We start from the raw sequence: 20,015 nt of genomic DNA on the forward strand, positions 1-20,015 counted from the left end.
CAGCGTTAAATGGTTAGTGTGAAAGATTTTTGGAAAAGTTTTCCAGGTGGGAGTAATAGCATTTCCTGAAGCACCTTTTATCTCGATTTGTGGTAAATTTCTCTTTCAATGCCCTCAGGTCACTTATACACTAAGACCCTGCATCAGTTTATTTAACCTTCAAGTCAGTCACTTCTGCCCTCATCTAGGGCATAACAGTGTAGTTACTTACCCAGCAGGTATCCTGGCTAAGTAAGACCATAAATAATTCATCTCAGCAGGAGCTTTTGGAGTCAGTCTTCTGTCTGAGCATCTCTGACTGGCTATGCTACCTTAAACAAGTTACTTAACTTCTGTTTCACCTGATTTACCAGTTTCAAATAAAAAAAGAAGAAGAAGAAGAATGGTACCTACCTCATAGGTTTATTGTGTGGAGTGAATTAAATGTCTAAAGCACTTAGAACAGCATCTGGCATATGGCACATACCTCAGTAGCTGGGACTACAGGTGTGTACTACCACACCTGGCTAATTTTATTTTGTAGAGATGGGTTCCTACTATGTTTCCTTGGCTGGTCTTGAACTCCTGGGCTCAAGTGATCCTCTCTCCTTGACCTCCCAAACTGTTGGGATTACAGGCATGAGCCACCATGTCTGGCAAACACTTTTTTTTAAGGGGTAGGACATAAACATTCTTTAAATCCTATTAAGCAAGAGCTTGAATTCTAGAATTTTAGAGCTCAAAAAGCTCTCAGGAGTCCATTTACTCAAACCCTGCCTCCAGCTGCATTGTGCTATAATCACTATACACGGTAATTTTCTGATCTATTTTAATGATGTTTAAGAATGGAGATCTCACAATATCCTTTTAGATTAACTGCGTCTTTGGAGGGTTCAGTATTCAATAAACATTAGCCTTATATTCTGTACTTTAAGTACTATTTCTCTATATTTTTACATATAAGTGGGTATAATAAAAAATTAAAGGAAGAATGGTCATTTTTAGAACAAACCTTATTTTCAAAACCACAAGTCAGTCTGCTTTGGTATTGACAAAATCCCTACAACTGAGATATTAAAGAGATACATTTATTTTAGCTTTACATAAAACCAGAATCCAACACTACCCCGTTTTCCTATTCTTGTGTGGCTCTGAGCGCAGCTTTAAAAAAAAATAAAACAAAGCAAAGCAAAACAACCCTTTATAATGTACAATAGCTTAAGCAAATCGCTTCTTTAGTTTTTTTCTATTTAAGAATTAGGACAGACTACTCTTCTAAAATTTGCTATTTACAGAGAAAGCCCTAGGGAACAGGATAACTTACTTAGGTTTAGCTCTCATAATACAATATCCATAATGGCTTTAGAAGAATGTAAATAAATAACATCGGTAAACAATATACATTGATATTTTCTGACAAATTCATTTATCTAACATCATGCTGAGCAATTAAGAGGATTCCTCCGTATATTTAAAATTTTAATTTATTCTATTTGCTGATTCACAAACTCTTGCTCCATGTTAAAGCAGTTATCACCAATATAACCTATGAGAACCAGTGCCCATGGAAACCTAACAGCTTGTTTTCCTAATCCTTCTTAAAATTCAGTTGAGCTTGATATATGCATGGCTGAATACTAGGCCTTTATTCAGGAATGTAAAATTAATGGTATCTGGTATCAAGTTGTAAGAAAAACTCCCCCAGATTGGGAGGTAACTGAGTGATATGTGAAAGAATCTTCTCCTGTCTGAATTGAAGAATACACCTACACAGGGCAGAAGAAGGTAGAGGAGAGGAAGTAGAAATAGAAGAAAAGCACAATGCCACTGACTTCAAACTGAGGTAATTAATTAGAGACAGCAAATAAATACATCAACAAATGCCCCATTTTTGTTTTCTAAAAAAGATCACTGGGAAACTAACAATTTTAAAGTTGATCCATTAATACATTTTTAAATAGAAAAAAGTTTGTATATTATATATATCATAATTCCATTCATCTAATACACTCCTCTGCTGAGATATTTAACACATCTTCATCTGTACTCTCTTCTATCTCTGGCAAGTTGCCCCAAAGGAGGACATTTACACCTGAAAATAAAAAGTCACAAAATTCTTTAATGCTCACTACTGTTACAACTCAGAACATGAATTATAAAACTTTATATGTTAATATTCTTATATAAACCATAATGTTAGCAGTAATAACTACAGCCATTAAAGAATGAACTACAAATAAAATTATCTAATATTATCCATCTGGGACATAAACTTTATTTTTTTGAGACAAGTTCTCTCTGTGTTGCCTAGGCTGGAGTGCCTGGCAGGATTACGGCTCACAATCACTGCTCACTGCAGCCTCAACCTCCAGGGCTCAAGTGATCCTCGTACCTCAGCCTCCTAAGTTGCTGGGACTACAGGTGTGTACTACCACACCTGGCTAATTTTATTTTGTAGAGATGGGTTCCTACTTTATTGCTTAGGCTGGTCTTGAACTCCTGGGCTCAAGCGATCCTCTTTCCTTGACCTCCCAAACTGTTGGGATTACAGGCATGAGCCACCATGTCTGGCAAACACTTTTTTTTAAGGGGTAGGACATTCTTCAAATCCTTTTAAGCAAAAGCTTGAATTCTAGAATTTTAGAGCTCAAAAGGCTCTCAGGAGTCCATTTACTCAAACCCTGCCTCCAGCTGCATTGTGCTATAATCACTATACACTGATAATTTTCTGATCTCTTTTAATGATGTTTAAGAATGGAGATCTCAAAGGATCCTTTTAGATTAAGTGCCTCTTTGGAGGGTTAGGGGAAAAGTCCTGAATAAGTCTCCTTATCCCTTCAATAAGCAGAGAAGTAGCTGGTGCCATTTTTCTGATTCAGAAAAAAAGCAAGTGTTTGGAGTCAGTTATAATATGAACTACAATCCTTGATACCAGTGGGTTTCAGTCCAAAAGCAGAACTGTAAACTAAATTTAGGACCAGGTTGCAGCAGCCACTACAATAAACAAAAGAATAATCAAAAACTTCACTGAGAAAGAATAGTCAGATTTCATACTGAAGAATGCAGCATGGGTATACAGTAAATGATTAAACATACAGTAGAGAATAATGACAAGGTTTATTACTCTGGGCATATATTACATTATAAGTTAAAAGCACTAAATAGAAAATAACTGACCACTAGAATAGTCAATTAACTTCACAAGAAAAGCAAATTTTTTTTTTTGAGATGGAGTCTTGCTGTGTTGCCCAGGCTGGAGTGCAGTGGTGCAATCTTGGCTCACTGCAACCTCTGCCTCTTGGGTTCAAGGGATACTCCTGCCTCAGCCTCCCAAGTAGCTGGGACTAAAGGCAAGTGCTACCATGCCCAGATAATTTTTGTATTTTTAGTAGAGACGGGGTTTCAGCATGTTGGCCAGAATGGTCTTGAACTCCTGACCTCAGGTAGTTTCCCTGCCTTGGCCTCCCAAAGTGCTGGGATTACAGACATGAGCCACCATGCCTGGCCAGAAAAGCAGATCTTAAGCTGTCCAGTTATCAGCGTGGACACAAAGAGTACTCAGCAATTCTGGATACCCACTCCATACACACTGAGATAGAAGCCACATGGTGGAATGGAATGAGCAAGGATTTGGAGATTTGGTTTGAATCTAGTGTTCACAACTACCAGTATACCATGCATGGTTTTACTACAAATGCATGCAACCATAGACAATATATATTACTGTTTTGTGGATCTAAATTTTTTATAGAATATTATTATACTACATGTTTTTTTCTAATTTGCTTTTTCACACATTATGCTTTTGAGGTTAATCTATGTTGACTTGTATAGATTTTGCTCATTTATTTTTACTTCTAGAGAGTATTCCATTTTGTGAATTTTAAAAAATGTTGCAAATACAGCTCATTCCTTCCTCAGCTGCCCATCTTGCATAGGTAGCCCAAGGAGACATGCCCAGGGATTTGTAGTGTGACATCGTTGAAATAGTAGAAATAATCAACTGTTTTCCTTGACTGAAGGAGATACTGGAATCTAATCTGGCAAGAAGTTAGCATGCATTTGATGCTGGTAGGGATACAGATGTCTATCTTATTATTTTCTATAATCTTTTTATATTTGAACTGTTTATAATAAAAAACACTACCCCACTCCCACCCCAAGAATGAATGGTGCTCTGCTCCTGGTAAATGTCATGGAAGAGCTGACAGGAAGAGCTGTAAGGAATTGTGAGGCAAAAATCTAAGTAAAAATTAGAACCCATAAATGTAAATAGAGGGCTGAAGCCATGTTGCCTCTGAGGGGATTTGCCAATTTCAGGAAATTTGAGCTGAGGATTCCCAAGTCTCCTCAAGAAAGTCCTGGGAAATCAGGTCTCTATGTGAAGACTAGAGGTCTAGAAAACAGACCTCCAGGAGTCTTTTACAGTCTAAACATTCTAGAATTTATAAAGCTTGTCTATGCATTCCTTTGACATTACTGGTTCAGGTGATTCAAGGATAGTTGCAACGCCATTAGAAACCTGCTTTGATACCAAGCATCTAGAAAATCTTGCTTGAAATCACAATATCAAGGTTACAAAGCAGAAGCTTGATATTATTGGAGTCGGTATTCAGAGACATGAAGCAGCTCAGCACAATTGGTTCAAAGGAGGAAAAATAAACTAAGAGACTGGATCTGACAGAAGCAGCACCTTCCTTTCTCTGTTACGAAGGGAGGAAGGAAATCCTGTGATACATCTGTTTCTTATGGATTAGATTCAGTGCAAATGGAAGAACGCTGGGCTTTTATCTTTGAAAAATTGACCAATATTAAAAAGTAAATCAAACTTGAAAAATCTCCACCCTGTGTTTTGAATTCTGTAAAGCAGGAAAAATACTATCAAAGCAGAAACTTCCTTTAATGTGTCCCATGGGCAACACAAATATAAAACTGGAGGCTTAAATTAGGAGACTGTATCCCACTTAGGGGAGTTCAGATAAGTCCTTACATGAAAATAGCCTTCTTAACATACCAAAAGTTTTAAATTAAGACCCCATAAATGATAGATTGAGAGCCACAGCAAATCCCAGGTGATTAAAAAAAAACCAAATCTATAAAAATCGAAGCATAATTGGAGCATTTAAAGACCCCTGACAACCTAGCTTGCAATTCATGATCTTTTGGTCTGTGAAGGCAAATCATATATTAAAAAATATATTTAAGTTCTAAAGGATACTAAAACATGCATTTTGGAACCTAAGAATGCTAGTGTAACTTAGATTGTCGAGTTCCTTAAAGTCGGCTGGTTCGGTGTCTCAGGCCTGTAATCCCAACCCTTTGGGAGGCCGAGATGGGCCGATCACTTGAGGCCAGGAGTTCGAGACCAGCCTAGGCAAAATGGCAAAAAACCTGTCTCTACGAAAAATACAAAACATTAGCCGGGCATGGTGGCACAGGCCTGTCATCCCACCTATTCAGAAGGCTGAAGTGGGAGAATCCCTTGAGCCTGGGAGGTGGAGGCTGCAGTGAGCTGAGATTGTGCCACTGCACTCCAGTCTAGGTGACAGAGCAAGACCCTGTCTCCAAAAGAAAAGGAAAAGTTCCTTAAAATCAACTTGGTCTGTTGTGTAAATAGATGTTAGACATTGACAACGTGTCTTATAACAAAACTGAATGGCTCCAGGCAATATAAAAACTATTATATAAATCCCCTTTAAGAATTGGTACTTCGGCTGGTGTGGTGGCTCACACCTGTAATCCCAGAACTTTGGGAGACTGAGGAGGGCGGATCACCAGAGGTCAGGAGTTTGAGACCAGCCTGGCCAACATATCAAAACCTTTTCTTTACTAAAAATACAAAAATTAGCCAGGCATGGTGGTGTTTGCCTGTAATCACAGCTACTCAGAAGGCTGAGGCAGGAGAATCACTTGAACCAGGGAGGCGGAGGTCATAGTGAGCCGAGATAGTGCCAATGCACTCCAGCCTCTGGAGACAGAGTGAGACTCCATTTCAAAAAAAAAAAAAAAAAAAGAATTGGTACTTGAGGACAGGCACGGTGGCTTACACCTGTAATCCCAGCACTTTGGGAGGCTGAGGTAGGCGGATCACTTGAGGTTAGGCGTTCAAGACCAGTCTTGACCAACTGACCAACATGGTGAAACCTCGTCCCTACTGAAAATACAAAAAAATTAGCCGGGTGTGATGGCGCATGCCTGTAATCCCAGCTACCAGGGAGGCTGAGGCACAAGCATTACTTGAACCCGGGAGGTGGAGGTTGTAGTAAGCCAAAATCGCACTGTTGCACTCCAGCCTGGGCAACAAGAGTGAAACTCTGCCTCAAAAAAAAAAAAAAAAAAAAAAAGAATTAGTACTTAGTATTCAGCACCTTAGCACCTTAACACAAAGTGAACAAAGAAAAAAGAATTGGTAGTGTATTTTCTTAGTAATTTTTTTTTTTTTTTTGAGACGGAGTTTCACGCTTGTTACCCAGACTGGAGTGCAATGGCGTGATCTCCGCTCACCACAACCTCTGCCTCCCGGGTTCAAGCAATTCTCCTGCCTCAGCCTCCTGAGTAGCTGGGACTACAGGCATGCGCCAACATGCCCAGCTAATTTTTTTTTGTATTTTTAGTAGAGACGGGGTTTCACCATGTTGACCAGGATGGTCTCGATCTTTTGACCTCGTGATCCACCTCCCTCAGCCTCCCAAAGTGCTGGGATTACAGGCGTGAGCCACCGCGCCTGGCCAGTAAAGTAATTTTTTGAGATAGGGTCTCACTTTGTTGCCCAGGCTGGAGTAAAGTGGTGCGATCTCGGCTACTGCACCCTCCACCTCCTGGGTTCAAGCGGGGTTTCACCATACTGGCTAGGCTGGTCTCAAACTCTTGACTTCAGGTGATTGTCTGCCTTGGCCTCCCAAAGTGTGGGATTACAGGCATGAGCCACTACGCCTGGCCTTGCTAAAATAATCAGTATAGGCATACCTCATTTAATTGTGCTTTTTTATTGCATACCCTAGATATTGGGCTTTCTATAAATTGAAGGTTTTGGTGATCTTGCATTGAGTAAGTCTAATAGCATATGCTCACCTTGTGTCTGTTACATTTTGATAATTCTCTCAATATTTCAACCTTTTTCATTATTATTATATATATTATGGTGATCTGTGATCTTTGATGTTACTGTTAAAATTGTTTCGGGGTGCCATGAACCACATCCACTTAAGAGCACACCCACTTAAGAATGCAAACTTAATCAATACATATTTTGTGTGTTCTGACTGCTCCACTGATCAGCTGTTCTCTCTCTCTTTCCTGGGGCCTCCCTACTTCCTAAGATACAACAATATTGAAATGAGGCCAGTTAATACCCCTACAATGACCTCTATGTGTTCAGGTGAGAGTAGAAAATCTCTTATTTTAAATCAAAAGCTAGAAATAATTAAGCGTAGTGAGAAAGACATATTGAAAGCTGAGACAGGCTGAAAGTTGGGCCTTTTGTGCCCAATTGTTAGCCAACTTGTGAATGCAAAGAAAAGTTCTTAAAGGACATCAGTAGTGCTACTCCAGTGAAAACATGAATAAGAAAGTGCAACAGCCTTACTGCTGATATGGAGAAAGTTTTAGTGACCTAGATAGAAGATTAAACCAGCAATGACATTCTGTTAAACCAAAACCTAATCCAGAGCTAGGTCTTGATTCTCTGCAATTCTATGAAGGGCAAGAAATTCAAGGAAACTATAGAAGAAAGTTTGAAGCTAGCAGAGGTTGGTTTGTAGAGTTTAAGAAAAGAAGCCATTTCTACAAAATACAAGTGCAGATGAAGCAAAAAGTGCTGATGTAGAAGCTGCAGCAAGTTACCCAGAAGATCTAGCTAAGATCTTTGGTGAAGGTGGCTACACTAAACAATAGATTTTATTTTATTTTTTTGAGATGGAGTTTTGTTCTTGGTGCGATGGTGTGATCTCAGGTCACTTCAAACTCCGTCTCCTGGGCTCAAGTGATTCTTCTGCCTCATGTACCATCATGCCTGGCTAATTTTGTATTTTTAGTAGAGACAGGGTTCCACTATGTTGGTCAGGCTGGTCTCAAACTTCTGACCTCACGTGATCCACCCACCTCAGCCTCCCAAAGTGCTGGGATTATAGGCGTGAACCACTGCATCTGGCAGAGATTTTCAACACACACAAAACAGCCTTCTATTGGAAGTAGATGCCATCTAAGACTTTCATAGCTAGAGAGGAGAAGTAACATTTGGCTTCAAAGCTTCAAAGGACAGGCCGAATCTCTTGTTAGAGGATAGTGCAGCTGGTGACTTTAAGTTGAATCCAATGCTCATTTACTATTCTGAAATTTCTTGGGTTCTTAGGAATTATGCTAAATATACTTTGCCTGTGCTCTATCAATGATACAGCAAAGCCTGGATGACAGCAAATCTGTTTACAGTATGTTTCACTAAATATTTTAAGCCCATTGTTAAGACCTACTGCTCAGAAAAAAAAAAGATCCCTTTGAAAATATTACTGTTCATTGGCAATGGACCTAGTCACCCAAGAGCTCTGATGGAGTTGTACAAGGAGATAAATGTTGGTTTAATGCTTTAACATAAAATCTGTTTGGCAGCCCATGAATCAAGAAGTAATTTAGTCTTTCAAGTCTTATTATTTAAGAGATATATTTCATAAGGCTATAGTTGCCATAGATTAGTGATTCTTCTGACGGATCTGGGGAAAGTACATTGAAAACCTTCTGGAAAAGCACCTTCCTGATTCATGGGAGACCAAAATATCAACCTTAACAGAAGTTTGGTAGAAGTTGATTCCAATACTTATGGGTAACTTTGAGAGGTTCTAGACTTCAGTAGAGGAAGTAACTGCACATGTGGTAGAAATAGCAAGAGAACTAGAATTAGAAGAGGAGCCTGAAGATGTGACTGAATTGCTACAATCTCATGATTGAACTTGAAACGATGAGGAGTTGCTTCTTATGGATGAGCAAAGAAAATGGTTTCTTGAGGTGAAATCTACTCCTGATGAAGATGCTGTAGATATTGTTCAAATGGAAACAAAGGATTTAGAATATTACATAAACATAGTTGACAAAGTAGTAGTAGAATTTGAGAGGATTGACTCCAATTTTGAAAGAGGTTCTACTATGTGTAAAATGCTATCAAACAGTATCACATGCTACAGAGAAATCATTTGTGAAAGGAAGAGTCAATTCATGCAGCAAACCTCATTGTTGTCTTATTTTAAGAAATTGCCAGGCTGGGTGCAATGGCTCACGCCTATAATCCCAGCACTTTGGGAGGCCCTGGAGGGCGGATCACCTGGTCAGGAGTTTGAGATCAGCCTGACCAACATAGAGAAACCCAATCTCTACTAAAAATACTAAATTAGTCGGGTGTGGTAGTACATGCCTGTAATCCTAGCTACTCAGGAGGCTGAGGCAGGAGAATTGCTTGAACCCAGGAGACAGAGGTTGCAGTGAGCTTAGATCATGCCACTGGACTCCAGCCTGGGCAACAAGTGCAAAACTCCATCTCAAAAAAAGAAAAAAAAAAAAAAAAAGAAATTGCCACAGCCATCCTAACCTCCAGCAACCACCACCCTGATCAGTTTGCAGTCAACAACAGTGAGGCAAGACCCTCCACCGGCAAAAAAATTATGACTTGCTGAAGGTTCAGATGAACATTAGCATTTTTTAGCAATAAAGCATTTTTTTTCTTTTTTGAGACAGGATCTTGTATTGTTGCCCAGGCTGAAATGCAATGGCATGATCATAGCTCACTGCAACCTCTACCTCCTAAATTCCAGTGATCCTCCCACCTCAGCCTCCTGGGTAGCTAGGACCAGAGCATGCACCACCATGCCTGGCTAATTTTTATATTTTTTGTAGAGATGAGGTCTCAGCATGTTGCTCAGGCTGGTCTCAAACTTCTGAGCTCAAGTGATCCTCCCGTCTTGGACTGCCAAAGTGCTAGGATTCCAGGCATGAGCCACCACTCTGTTCTCAGACTAATAACATATTTTTTGATTAAGGTATGCACAGTGTTTTTTTAGATATTATGCTACTGCACACTCAATGGACTACAGTATATTGTAGACATACAGTATATTGTAGACTCGGAAACCAAAAAATTGTGTGACTGGCTGTAATTGGGATATTTGCTTGCTTTATTGTGGTGGTCTGGAACTGAACACACAATGTCTTCAACTGTGCCTGTACAACATACTTTATACTTTGGTGTTAAATATTTCCCTTGACTAAAATTCTATCCTAATTTATTAACATAGATGTCAAAATGTCTGTTTTTATTCTGAAGCATCACCAAATACAGAGGTTACTTAGTCCTCTTCCTCTCAACTCCCATTACCCTAGCCTGGCCTCTCTCCCTTTCTTACACACACACACACACACACACACACACACACACACACACACACGACTATGAAATCTAAAATCTTCAAAAATTCTCTGGAGTCAGCAGTTAAGAGCAATTACAGTATTCATTTTAAAACACCAAGAAATTCAGCCACGTTTGAGGCCTTAAGTATAAGGATGAACATAGAAATGACAATGAATTTTGCCCAGTAGTTTTCATAAGTGAATGTCTGGGAAAAAAGAACTGAAGTTTCACTCTAGCTGATCCAGCTAAGAAGATCTAAAAGGAATCCTGAAATGATCTATTGGGAATTTGTTCAGGTATTTATAGAAAAATGTTACAGGAATGTCCAAGTCAATTGTTTCTTACCTGTGGAGTCTAGTCTGTTAGTATCATAAACTGCCTGGCTGTGAAACATCCAGAAGTGTCCGTTGTTGCAGGAAAGAAGACAGGAACTACATGGAACAATCACATGATAACCTACAATGTTCCCACTAGAAAAGAAAGTAAATGTTACTAGCTACCATGTAATACCTGGCCAGATAAGTCTTTTTATGTGCTTATATAAATAGATAGACCATATTATTTAGATCTTATTTTCTCCTAACAACTCTCATTGCTGGAATCTTTGGGATAGGATGAGGGTGCAGCTCTACCATCAAGTGGGAAAGCAGTCATTAAGTGAATAATAGTAACATATTCTCACATTTCTTTGCTAGTATTATTATTAATATTTTTGAGACAGAGTTTCGCTCTTATTGCCCAGGCTGGAGTGCAATGGCATCATCTTGGTTCACTGCAACCTCCGCCTCCTGGGTCCAAGCAATTCTCCTGCCTCAGTCTCCAAAATAGCTGGGATTACAGGCGTGCGCCACCATGCCCAGGTAATTTTTGTATTATTAGTAGAGTACGGCGTTTTACCATGTTGGCCAGGCTGATCTCAAACTCCTGACCTCTGGTGATCCACCCGCCTTGGACTCCCAAAGTGCTGGGATTATAGGTGTGAGCCACCACACCCGGCCTGCTAGTATCATTTTATGCATTCTCCCTTCAGAAGTTAGCTTCTAGATGCCATAAGGTTGTGATTTGTTCTATAAGCCACAGAAACTGATGTGCTGTACAGACAAAATAAATTAAATAAGCTCAGTTCTGTGGGTAAAGGTTTTTGCTATCCCAGGACTGTGGTAAGTTGGGTTCTGACATGTTCTAGTTTCATGCCAGCACCTAAAAACTGTTTCAACAGATGGAGAGGTAGGAAGACAGCATGAGTCCTTGTAAACCAAATACAAGCTGGTTGCTCTAATTTTAGTCTCAGTGTTTTTGAAGGAATTCAGAAATAAAGCAAATCTTCAGCCTCTAGAGAAAGTTGCAAAAGTTTTTACAGTTTTCAGAATTATCCAGCTGATTATAAGTACCTCACTCTTTCACATTTTTTTTTTAACTAGCTAGTCACATATTAAATAGAGTGAACCTACAGGGAATGTTTTAGCTAGTACTTTAAAAAATAAATGGCAACATGGACTGTTTATATCTTGAGTTGTAAAATTCTTATTGTAGCTTAGTCTTACTATGTGAGATTTGAAAGTTAGTCATTTTTATGAGACCTTATAAAGATTACTATAAAAGGTACCAGCCCACTTAAAATATGTCTTCTAATTATAACTTGCTGGAAAGACAAACAAATGAAAACAAAAGTTGTTTTTGGACTAGGACTGACAGTTATTTGTAAGACTATATTGCAAGGTAAATTCCATGGTTTAATTACCACCTATATTCATTCATTCATCCATTGATTCATCATTTAACTAACATTTATTGAGTACCTGCTATCTGCCAGGCACTGCTCTAGGTGCTAGGAATACAGTGGTAAACAAAGCCCTTGTTCTCATGGAGCTAACATTTAATTTTTGTATGTTTTTGTAGAGATGAGGTCTCAGCTCAAGTGATCCTCCTGCTTTGGACTGTCAAAGGGCTGGGATTATAGGCATGAGCCACCACTCTCGGCCCAATAACATAGATTAGATCATTCTGCTCCCTTGTTAAAACCCCTTCAATGGCCAAAAATGAAAATAAAACCCCTTCCATACCAAGGTCTAGATCTATGCTATCAAAAATAATAGCCACTAGACAAATGTGGCTGTTGTACAGTTGAAATGGGGCTGGCCTGAATTGAGATGTGCTGTAAGTGTAAAATGTACACCAGATTTCAAAGAGTAAGAACAAAAAATGGAATATAAAATATTACGTTAGTAATTTATGTGGGTTACATGTTAAAATAACATTTTGGATACACTGGGTTAAACAAAATATGTGATTAAAATTAACTTTCTTGTTTTGGTTTTCCTTCTAAAATGTTGTTGCCTGGACGTGGTGGCTCACACCTGTAATCCCACACTTTGGGAGGCTGAGGCAGACAGATGACCTGAGGTCAGGAGTTTGAGACCAGCCTGGTTAAAACGGCGAAACCCCGTTTCTACTGAAAATACAAAAATTAGCCAGGTGGGCTGGGTGCGGTGGCTTATGCCTGCAATCCTAACACTTTGGGAGGTCAAGGCGAGTGGATTGCCAGAGCTCGGGAGTTCAAGACCAGTCTGGGCAACACGGTGAAACCCTGTCTCTACCAAAATACAAAAAATTTGCCAGGCATGGCAGTGCATGCCTGTACTCCTAGCTACTTGAGAGGTTGAGGCAGGAGAATCATTTGAACCCAGGAGGCGGAGGTTGCAGTGAGCTGAGATCATGTCATTGCACTCCAGCCTGGGTGACAGAGCAAGACTTTGTCTCAAAAATAAATAAAACAAAATGCTGTTACTAGAAAAATTTAAATTATGTATGTGGCTTGCATATTTCTATTGGACAATACTGCTCTAGATTATCTGGGTTCTGACTATGTCTCTAACCTACTCAAACTACCCTCCCTCCATGTTCACATCTTAGCCACACCAACCGTCATCTTTCATTACTTGAACATGTCTAACTTCTCTTTGCCATGAGTTCTTTGCATCTGCTACTCTCTCTGACTTTTTATAACAACACTTTCATGACCATGATATCTAAAATAGCTCTCAATTTCTCAGCTTCCATAATTCTCTTTTATTATTATTATTTCTTTAGGAGTATTTTCCACCATATTAAATATTTATTTAAGTACCTTATTGATTGATCATCTTCCCACTAGAAAATAATGTCCAAAGGCCAGAACTTCATCTAGTTTTTTTGTTGTATTTCCAGTCCTTGTAACAATGACTAGTACATACTAGTTCCTCAATATAAGTATAGCTTGAATAAATGAAGGAATGAAATCAAACAGCACATAAGAAGAGTTTGCAAATTTAAATTATTAGGATTGTCAATTATAATACAAAGCCCATCTAAATACAGACCCCATCTAAATGAGAACATGTCAACTTTTTACCTCCTAAAATGAAAATAATAACACGTCTGTCTACTCCTCAAAATATTATAGTAATAGTTCTCAGCTGTGTTGTAATTAATAGTTTATTGAGCCTTTTAACATTCATATTTGATCTTTACAATAACTTGATAAGGTAAATACAGAAAATTATTAAATTTCTATCTTAATAAGAGAGAAATTAAGGTAAGATGCAGTGGCTCACACCTGTAATTCCAGCCCTTTGGGAAGCTGAGGAGGGAGGATCATTTGAGGCCAGGAGTTTGAGATCAGCCTGGACAACAGCAAGACCCTGTTGCTCCAAAAAATAAAAAACTTAGCCAAGCATGGTGGAGCTTGCCTGTAGTCCCAGCTATGCAGGAGGCTGAGGTAGGAGAATCACTTGAGCCCAGGAGTTCAAGGTTACAGTGAGTTATGATCATGCCACTGCACTCCAGCCTGAGCAACAGTACAAGACCCCTCTAAAAATAAAAAAAGAATAACAACGTAAAAATTAAAATAAGAAAACAGAGATTCATCAGTTTAGAGGCTTAAAGAGTTCACTCAAGTAGGGTCAGACCTCAAACATGATTTTTATTATTGTAAATCCAAGTCTTTTTTTCCCCTAACCTACACTGCCTTGTTCTGAAAATTGATGCAGATACTGTGAATGTAGTTTGAAAATTGTAAAATTATATACTACTGTGAAGCATCACAAAATGCTTTTAAAAAATAGTTCTAAGTAATAAATGACTTTTCAGTGGCTCATTGCACGCTTTCTACCACTGCTTGTTGCAGCCCACTGAACCTTTCTCTATGCGTTTGTGTCAATATCCATCTTCCAAACCCAGGGCTATCCAGAATAGTGCCACAAATTACCATTTTAAACATGCGATGTCCTTCAGTTTACATTTGCAGATTTTGGTGAAATAGCATCGTCCAGTGAAGTCCACTGCGCTGGAGAGAGAAAGGTATACTGATAGTCAAATGTACTTCACCAAAAATTTATCTGTGGCAAAAAATTAACAAAATTTACCAACCATTTTTATGTGTACAGGGCAGATGTATTAAATATAATCACACTGTTGCATAATGAATCTCCAGACCTTTTTCATTTTGCAAAACTGGAGCTCTATACTTATCAAATAACAACCCTCAACTTCCCCTTCTCCCAGTCCCTGGCCACCACCATTATACTTTCTGTTTCTATGATTTTGACTACTTTAGATATCTAAGAGGAATCATATAGTATTTGTCTTTTTGTAATTGGCTTATTTCACTTAACAAATTCCTCAAGTTTCATTCATATTGTAGCATGTGACAGGATTTTCTTTCTTTTAAAGAGTGAATAATATTCTATTGTATGTATATACCTCTTTTTTGCAGGGGAAAGGGGACAGTCTTGCTCTGTTGCCAGGCTGGAGTACAGTGGCACGATCTTGGCTCACTGCAATCTCCGCCTCTTGGGGTCAAGCAATTCCATTGCCTCAGCCTACCAAGTAGCTAGGACTACAGGCACACACCACCACATCCAGCTGATTTTTTGTATTTTAGTAGAGTTGGGGTTTTACCATGTTGGCCAGGGTGGGTTACCTCGTGATCTGCCCATCTTGGCCTCCCAAAGTGCTGGGATTGTAAGTGTGAGCCACCGCACCTGACCTTTTTTTTTTTTTTTTTTTTTTTTTTAAGAGACAGTGTCTTGCTATGTTGCCCAGGCTGAACTTGAACTCCTGGGCTCAAGTGACCTTCCTACCACAGTTTCCCAAGTGGGTGGAACTATAGGCACCCTATACCACATTTTGTTTATCCATTCACCTGTAGAGTCAATGGACATTGGAACTGTTTCCACCTCTTGGCTACTGTGAATAATGCTGTTAATGAACATGGGTATGGAAATATCTCTTCCAAGATCCAGCTTTGAAGTCTTTTGGCTATATACCCAGAACTGCTAGATCAGATAGAAATTCTATGCTTGATTTAGCACAAATATTTCCAATCCAAAGAGCTGAAAAAGACTCTTTAACATAGAAGTTATTTTTAAAGAGTCAGTTTATATTTGTGAGCTCACCATAAACATCTGACAAATTTTCCATTTAAAAAATTTTTATGTGTTCGTTGATTCATATACATCTTAGCACATTAATTCATCACTATTTTAACCCCTAAAAAGAAGAGCAGAAAATAAGAAAAATCTGATTCTATCCTAGACTTGGGTCTAACCCCTAACAATTCACCTAGCCTTCCTTATGACTGCCTTATTACTTACCACAGCTATTGAAAAGATGAATGCGCTAATATTTTAAATTTGTATATGAGCTACTAAAAAGAAAAAGCAGTGGACAATGAATCATAGAACTCTGTAGCAATAGGTTCTATGATTTACTGTCTAGTGTTTTTCCTTTTTTTTTGCAATACATATACAATGTACACACAAAAAACTTAAACTATTAATTTAAAAAAATTAAAAAGATTTAAAAACAACCCATTTATCTCTGCAATAAATGAGAGACTTTGGCTTTGCTGATAGACATGATTGCACTTAAGACGAATTCAGAAAAGAATTCAAGTAAGGAAGAGTACACAGCTTTACCTGGGTAAATTAAAAAACTTGTAAAATTTCTATCATTTTCATAAAATTCATTTAAAATGAATTATGGTTATTAGCCTGCTTCTTCTGGCTCTATATCCAAAGACTTAGAGAATAACTGTCCACTCATAGTTTCGATAATTACTTTCCTTTTAATAATAAAATTTCAATAAAGAACTAAATCTTGAAGATTCATGTAGGGCATATACATGTTGACTATGGAAAGAGAAAGTACCATTTAGAGCTAGAAAAAGGTTACTTAAGTCAAATAAAATGGCTATTTTACCAAATAGAAAGCAAATTCTTAAGGACTCTATACCCAAAAGCAGTTAGTGACTGAAAACAAACAGATTTTAAAAGGGTTCAATTATGGGAACAAATGTGTAATATCCAAAATAGGCTTTATGGGAAATAAGGATTAAGGCTAAGTCTTTATTTTTCATCCCATAAAAATCTATTTACATCTCTTTCAGAGAGAAAGAGTTTTGAGGAAAGAAAACTGAATTTGATGAACAACGGATCTGATTCAGGATGCCAATTGCAAATAATGATAGAAAACGAATTGTTTTTTTTCTGGTGCAAAATTTCATGGATAAAAATGAAAAACTTAAATACCTCTCCTCTCCAACAGTACAGAAAATTTGCCTGAATTTACCTAGAGTCTAGGTCATGGACTTGATTCAGTGAAATAGAATGGTTGGGCAGGGCACTGAACAGGGATCAAACTTAAGAGATGTGTGGTCACATGACTGTAATTGAATTAGAAGCATTACATCAGGACTGACCACCTTGGCTAAACCACAGACTTTGTCCAGACAGTCTGCCCACTTAGATATATCCCAAGGGGATCATCAAACTGTTGGGAGTGGCTGGACGATAACCTCCTTGTTGACTCCCAGGGATCCAAGCCATAAGTTTTCCCATTTAGTTAAAAGCTACCGTTGCCCGCCTATAGCATGACTTACTTGGTAGGAGGGATGTCTGTAGAGAAAAGGTCTATTTCAGTATCAGCCAGCAAAACAGCCTTCATTCCCCTAGAGCTGAGCACTTGTTTACAGAATTTGCAACACAGGATGGACACGCACCGGTCCTTGAAACTACAAATGTTGGTAGTCATGGCGTCGCAAGAAGGATGAGGTGTAGGATTTTGAAAAAGGAAACAAGAGCAATGCTCCCACTACTTTGATTCCCCTAGGCTAAAAACCAAGTTGCGAGACCTCGAGCTTCTCTAAGCCCTAAAACTGGGAAGGAAATGAGTTCTTTTCTGTTTTCCTGGTGGAGGAATAGAAGCAAAATTTATTGAGTAGAAACAGGGGAGCGCGGCAAACTGGCTTTCCTTTTAACTTTCGGAGAGGGGAGCGGAGTTTGAATTGGAGAGGAGGCGGGTGGGGGTTGAAGGGAACTTCTCAACAGCTTTCCCTTTCTGCTGTCTGAAGGAGTCCTTTACCCCTCAGCTCCCGCCCCTTCACAGCAATTCCCTCAGCCTCCTCCGATCGTCTTTTATTTAAAGCTTCTCCTCTTTTAAGACGTCCCTTTCCCAGCGTTAAGCCCCTCCCCAGAGCGCTCCCGTGCCCAGCTCAGGGATCTCGGGCTTAGCGTCCCTACCACGCCTCCTATTCCCGGATTCAAGAACTCCCTTCGCTCTTTCCGCCGGGAGATCCTGCGTTCTCCTCCGTCCGCCCGCCCCCTCCCGGACCTTCCTCCGCTCTGCGGGTCCGAGGGCCCCTCTCCTGGCAGTCCCCAGCCCTCAGCGTGCTCGCGCTCGCGCTCGCGCCGTTTCTCTCGCGTTCTCTCTCCCCTCAGCTGTCCCCCGTGCACCCCGCAGTCCCCTCAGTTCTTTTCCCGGAGTGGCCGTTCCCGGGCGCGCGGTGGTGGTGGTGGGGCAGGGCTGAAGTCGCTTTTGGGGTTCAGTCGGCGCCGGGGTCTGTCACCGAACACGTTGGTTTTTGCTCCCTCTTCCGCTTTTCCTGCCTCTCCAACCTGGTGTCAGTTTGAATTGCCAGCGCCGCGCACCGATTGGGAGAACCAGAGCTCGCCTCCGTCCCGCATTGGAAGGTTCCGGGGCCTCCCCTGACGAGAACTAGTGGCTTGAAGACTATAGGCACCGCCCCAGTAACGGTGCTGAGATCAGTTCGGCTTTTTGGTTGGCCGAGCTTGGCTCCGCCTCCGATCTCATTGGCTGGCTTTGGGACGTTTCTGCAAATCCTCCGTTAGCCCTGGAGAAAGTGGCAAGGCACGCCCTTCCCGCTTCTTATTGGAAGAGAATCTACAGTCCCCGCCGGTCTCTACTCTCTATTGGCTATAATTCTCCGCAACACCCAACCTCTCTACCCCGGCCCAATTGGCCATGCCTTCGCTCAAGAGTTTGTGTTTGGTCGTCCGCTCCATCTTAATCCCGCCCATCAGTTCTACTGAAGGTTTCGGCATCCTGAGGTGGAGCTTAATCTATGACCACGCCTCAACAACGCTAGTCACACCTCCAATTTTTGCCAGCTCCTCCCCTTCATTCCGGGCCTCTCGGGATCAGCTCTTCCTATTGGCTGTAGGCCCCATCGGTCGATAGAAAGAGGGCGGTGATTGGTAAAGGGGTGGGCTCTGGTTCCCGGCGGGGTCCTGCGGAGTTGGCGGAGGCTCCTCAAGGGACTGGGGCACAGATCTGCGTAGAAGCGGGTGGCGGGGAAGAGAGGGGAGGAGAGCTCTGAGTGGGAAGCGGAGCCGGGGGCCTGGGACCCGTCGCGTCAGAGCCAGGTAAAGGCTCCTTCCCTCTTCCTTTTCTTCCTCCCGGCCGCCGGGCTGGAGCCCTGACTGAACAAACCCGGGCTGGGGCGGGAAGGAGAGGGCGCGGATGCTGCTCCCGGCATCGCCTTAGCGGTGCCGCCCGGAATCCCTCAGACCGCCCCTCCACCCTCTCCAAATCTCCCAGTACAGCCCATAATACTTCTCGGGACTGCGAGTCTCTCCGCCCATCACTGTACAGCCTGGGACTCTGTCCTGGCTCACCCATCGAAGCGCAGCCCGCACCCAGCCACCTCCCCCGTTCCTCCGCACACGGGCAGCCGCGGTCCGCCGTGGGGCAGTAGTCGTTGGCATCGCGCGTAACCATCGGCTGGCCTCCTTCCCTGCCTCCCAGCCTTGGTGGACAGCCCCGATCCCAGCCCAGGACCCAGGAGGATGGGTGTTCCGCGCAGCTTCCGGGGCTTTCCCCCAGTTCCACCCCTCGGCCTGCCGCGATGGACTTCTCTTCACCCACTCCCATTCCTAGACCACATCTTGGTCCTCACAGTTCCTAACATCCTCGCTCTTCACGCAACATTGCGGCCCATGATCGTCCCCAATGCCCCTCACCCCCAGAGCAGCCTTCTCCTTGCCCTCTCCCGCCTTCCGAGCGTGTGCCGCTCCAGTTGTCCCCGGGCTCCCTTCCAGCCTCTGGACCCTATCTCACACCCGCCTCCTGCTTCCTGCCCGCCTGAACCCTGCCGCCTTTGCTCCCAGTCTTACTTCCTCAGTGTGGCCCCTTCCTCCAGCCGCGAGAATTGCGAGACGCTAGCGGGAGCTTCCTCCTCCCGGCGCTCGGAGGAAAAGGAACAACCAAGGAGGAAGGGTCGCCGCTGCGGCACTCGGGGGAGCTAGACGCCGGGCTCCGCGCTCCGGCTCGCGTCCCTCCCGCTTCCTGGGCCTCGACCGAGTTAGGA

General features: G+C 41.4%; 2 protein-coding genes across 6 annotated transcripts in view; one reads left to right on the forward strand and one right to left on the reverse strand.

Moving 5' to 3' along the window:
• Positions 1–426: 426 nt before the first annotated feature.
• FAM72A (family with sequence similarity 72 member A) lies at positions 427–19,880 on the reverse strand. 4 transcript variants are annotated; one of them, XM_064360305.1, is made up of 5 exons: positions 19,822–19,880; positions 17,289–18,979; positions 14,616–14,693; positions 10,715–10,839; positions 5,774–5,964 (listed from the first exon to the last, which is right to left on the reverse strand). In XM_064360305.1, the coding sequence occupies exons 2-5, from the start codon at positions 17,438–17,440 to the stop codon at positions 5,864–5,866; spliced, it is 456 nt and encodes a 151-aa protein (XP_064216375.1). In that variant the 5' UTR covers positions 17,441–18,979; positions 19,822–19,880; the 3' UTR covers positions 5,774–5,863. The 4 variants fall into 4 exon arrangements, with proteins under 4 accessions (XP_021533006.1, XP_012314733.1, XP_064216375.1 ...); XM_021677331.2 differs by lacking the exons at positions 5,774–5,964; positions 17,289–18,979; positions 19,822–19,880 and adding exons at positions 427–2,071; positions 19,262–19,413; XM_012459310.3 differs by lacking the exons at positions 5,774–5,964; positions 19,822–19,880 and adding an exon at positions 427–2,071 and having other exon boundaries at positions 17,289–19,138.
• Positions 18,960–20,015, forward strand: part of SRGAP2 (SLIT-ROBO Rho GTPase activating protein 2) — a 270,174-nt gene continuing 269,118 nt past the window's right edge. For both annotated transcript variants that reach the window (XM_012459306.3, XM_064360301.1), the window contains exon 1: positions 18,960–19,071. The gene's annotated coding sequence lies outside the window, so the exon portion shown is untranslated. The remainder of the gene's footprint in view (positions 19,072–20,015) is intronic.

Source organism: Aotus nancymaae, unplaced genomic scaffold (assembly GCF_030222135.1).
Source record: "Aotus nancymaae isolate 86718 unplaced genomic scaffold, 86718_ANA_hifiasm-v0.15.2.pri h1tg000039l, whole genome shotgun sequence".
Taxonomy (NCBI): Eukaryota; Metazoa; Chordata; class Mammalia; order Primates; family Aotidae; genus Aotus; species Aotus nancymaae.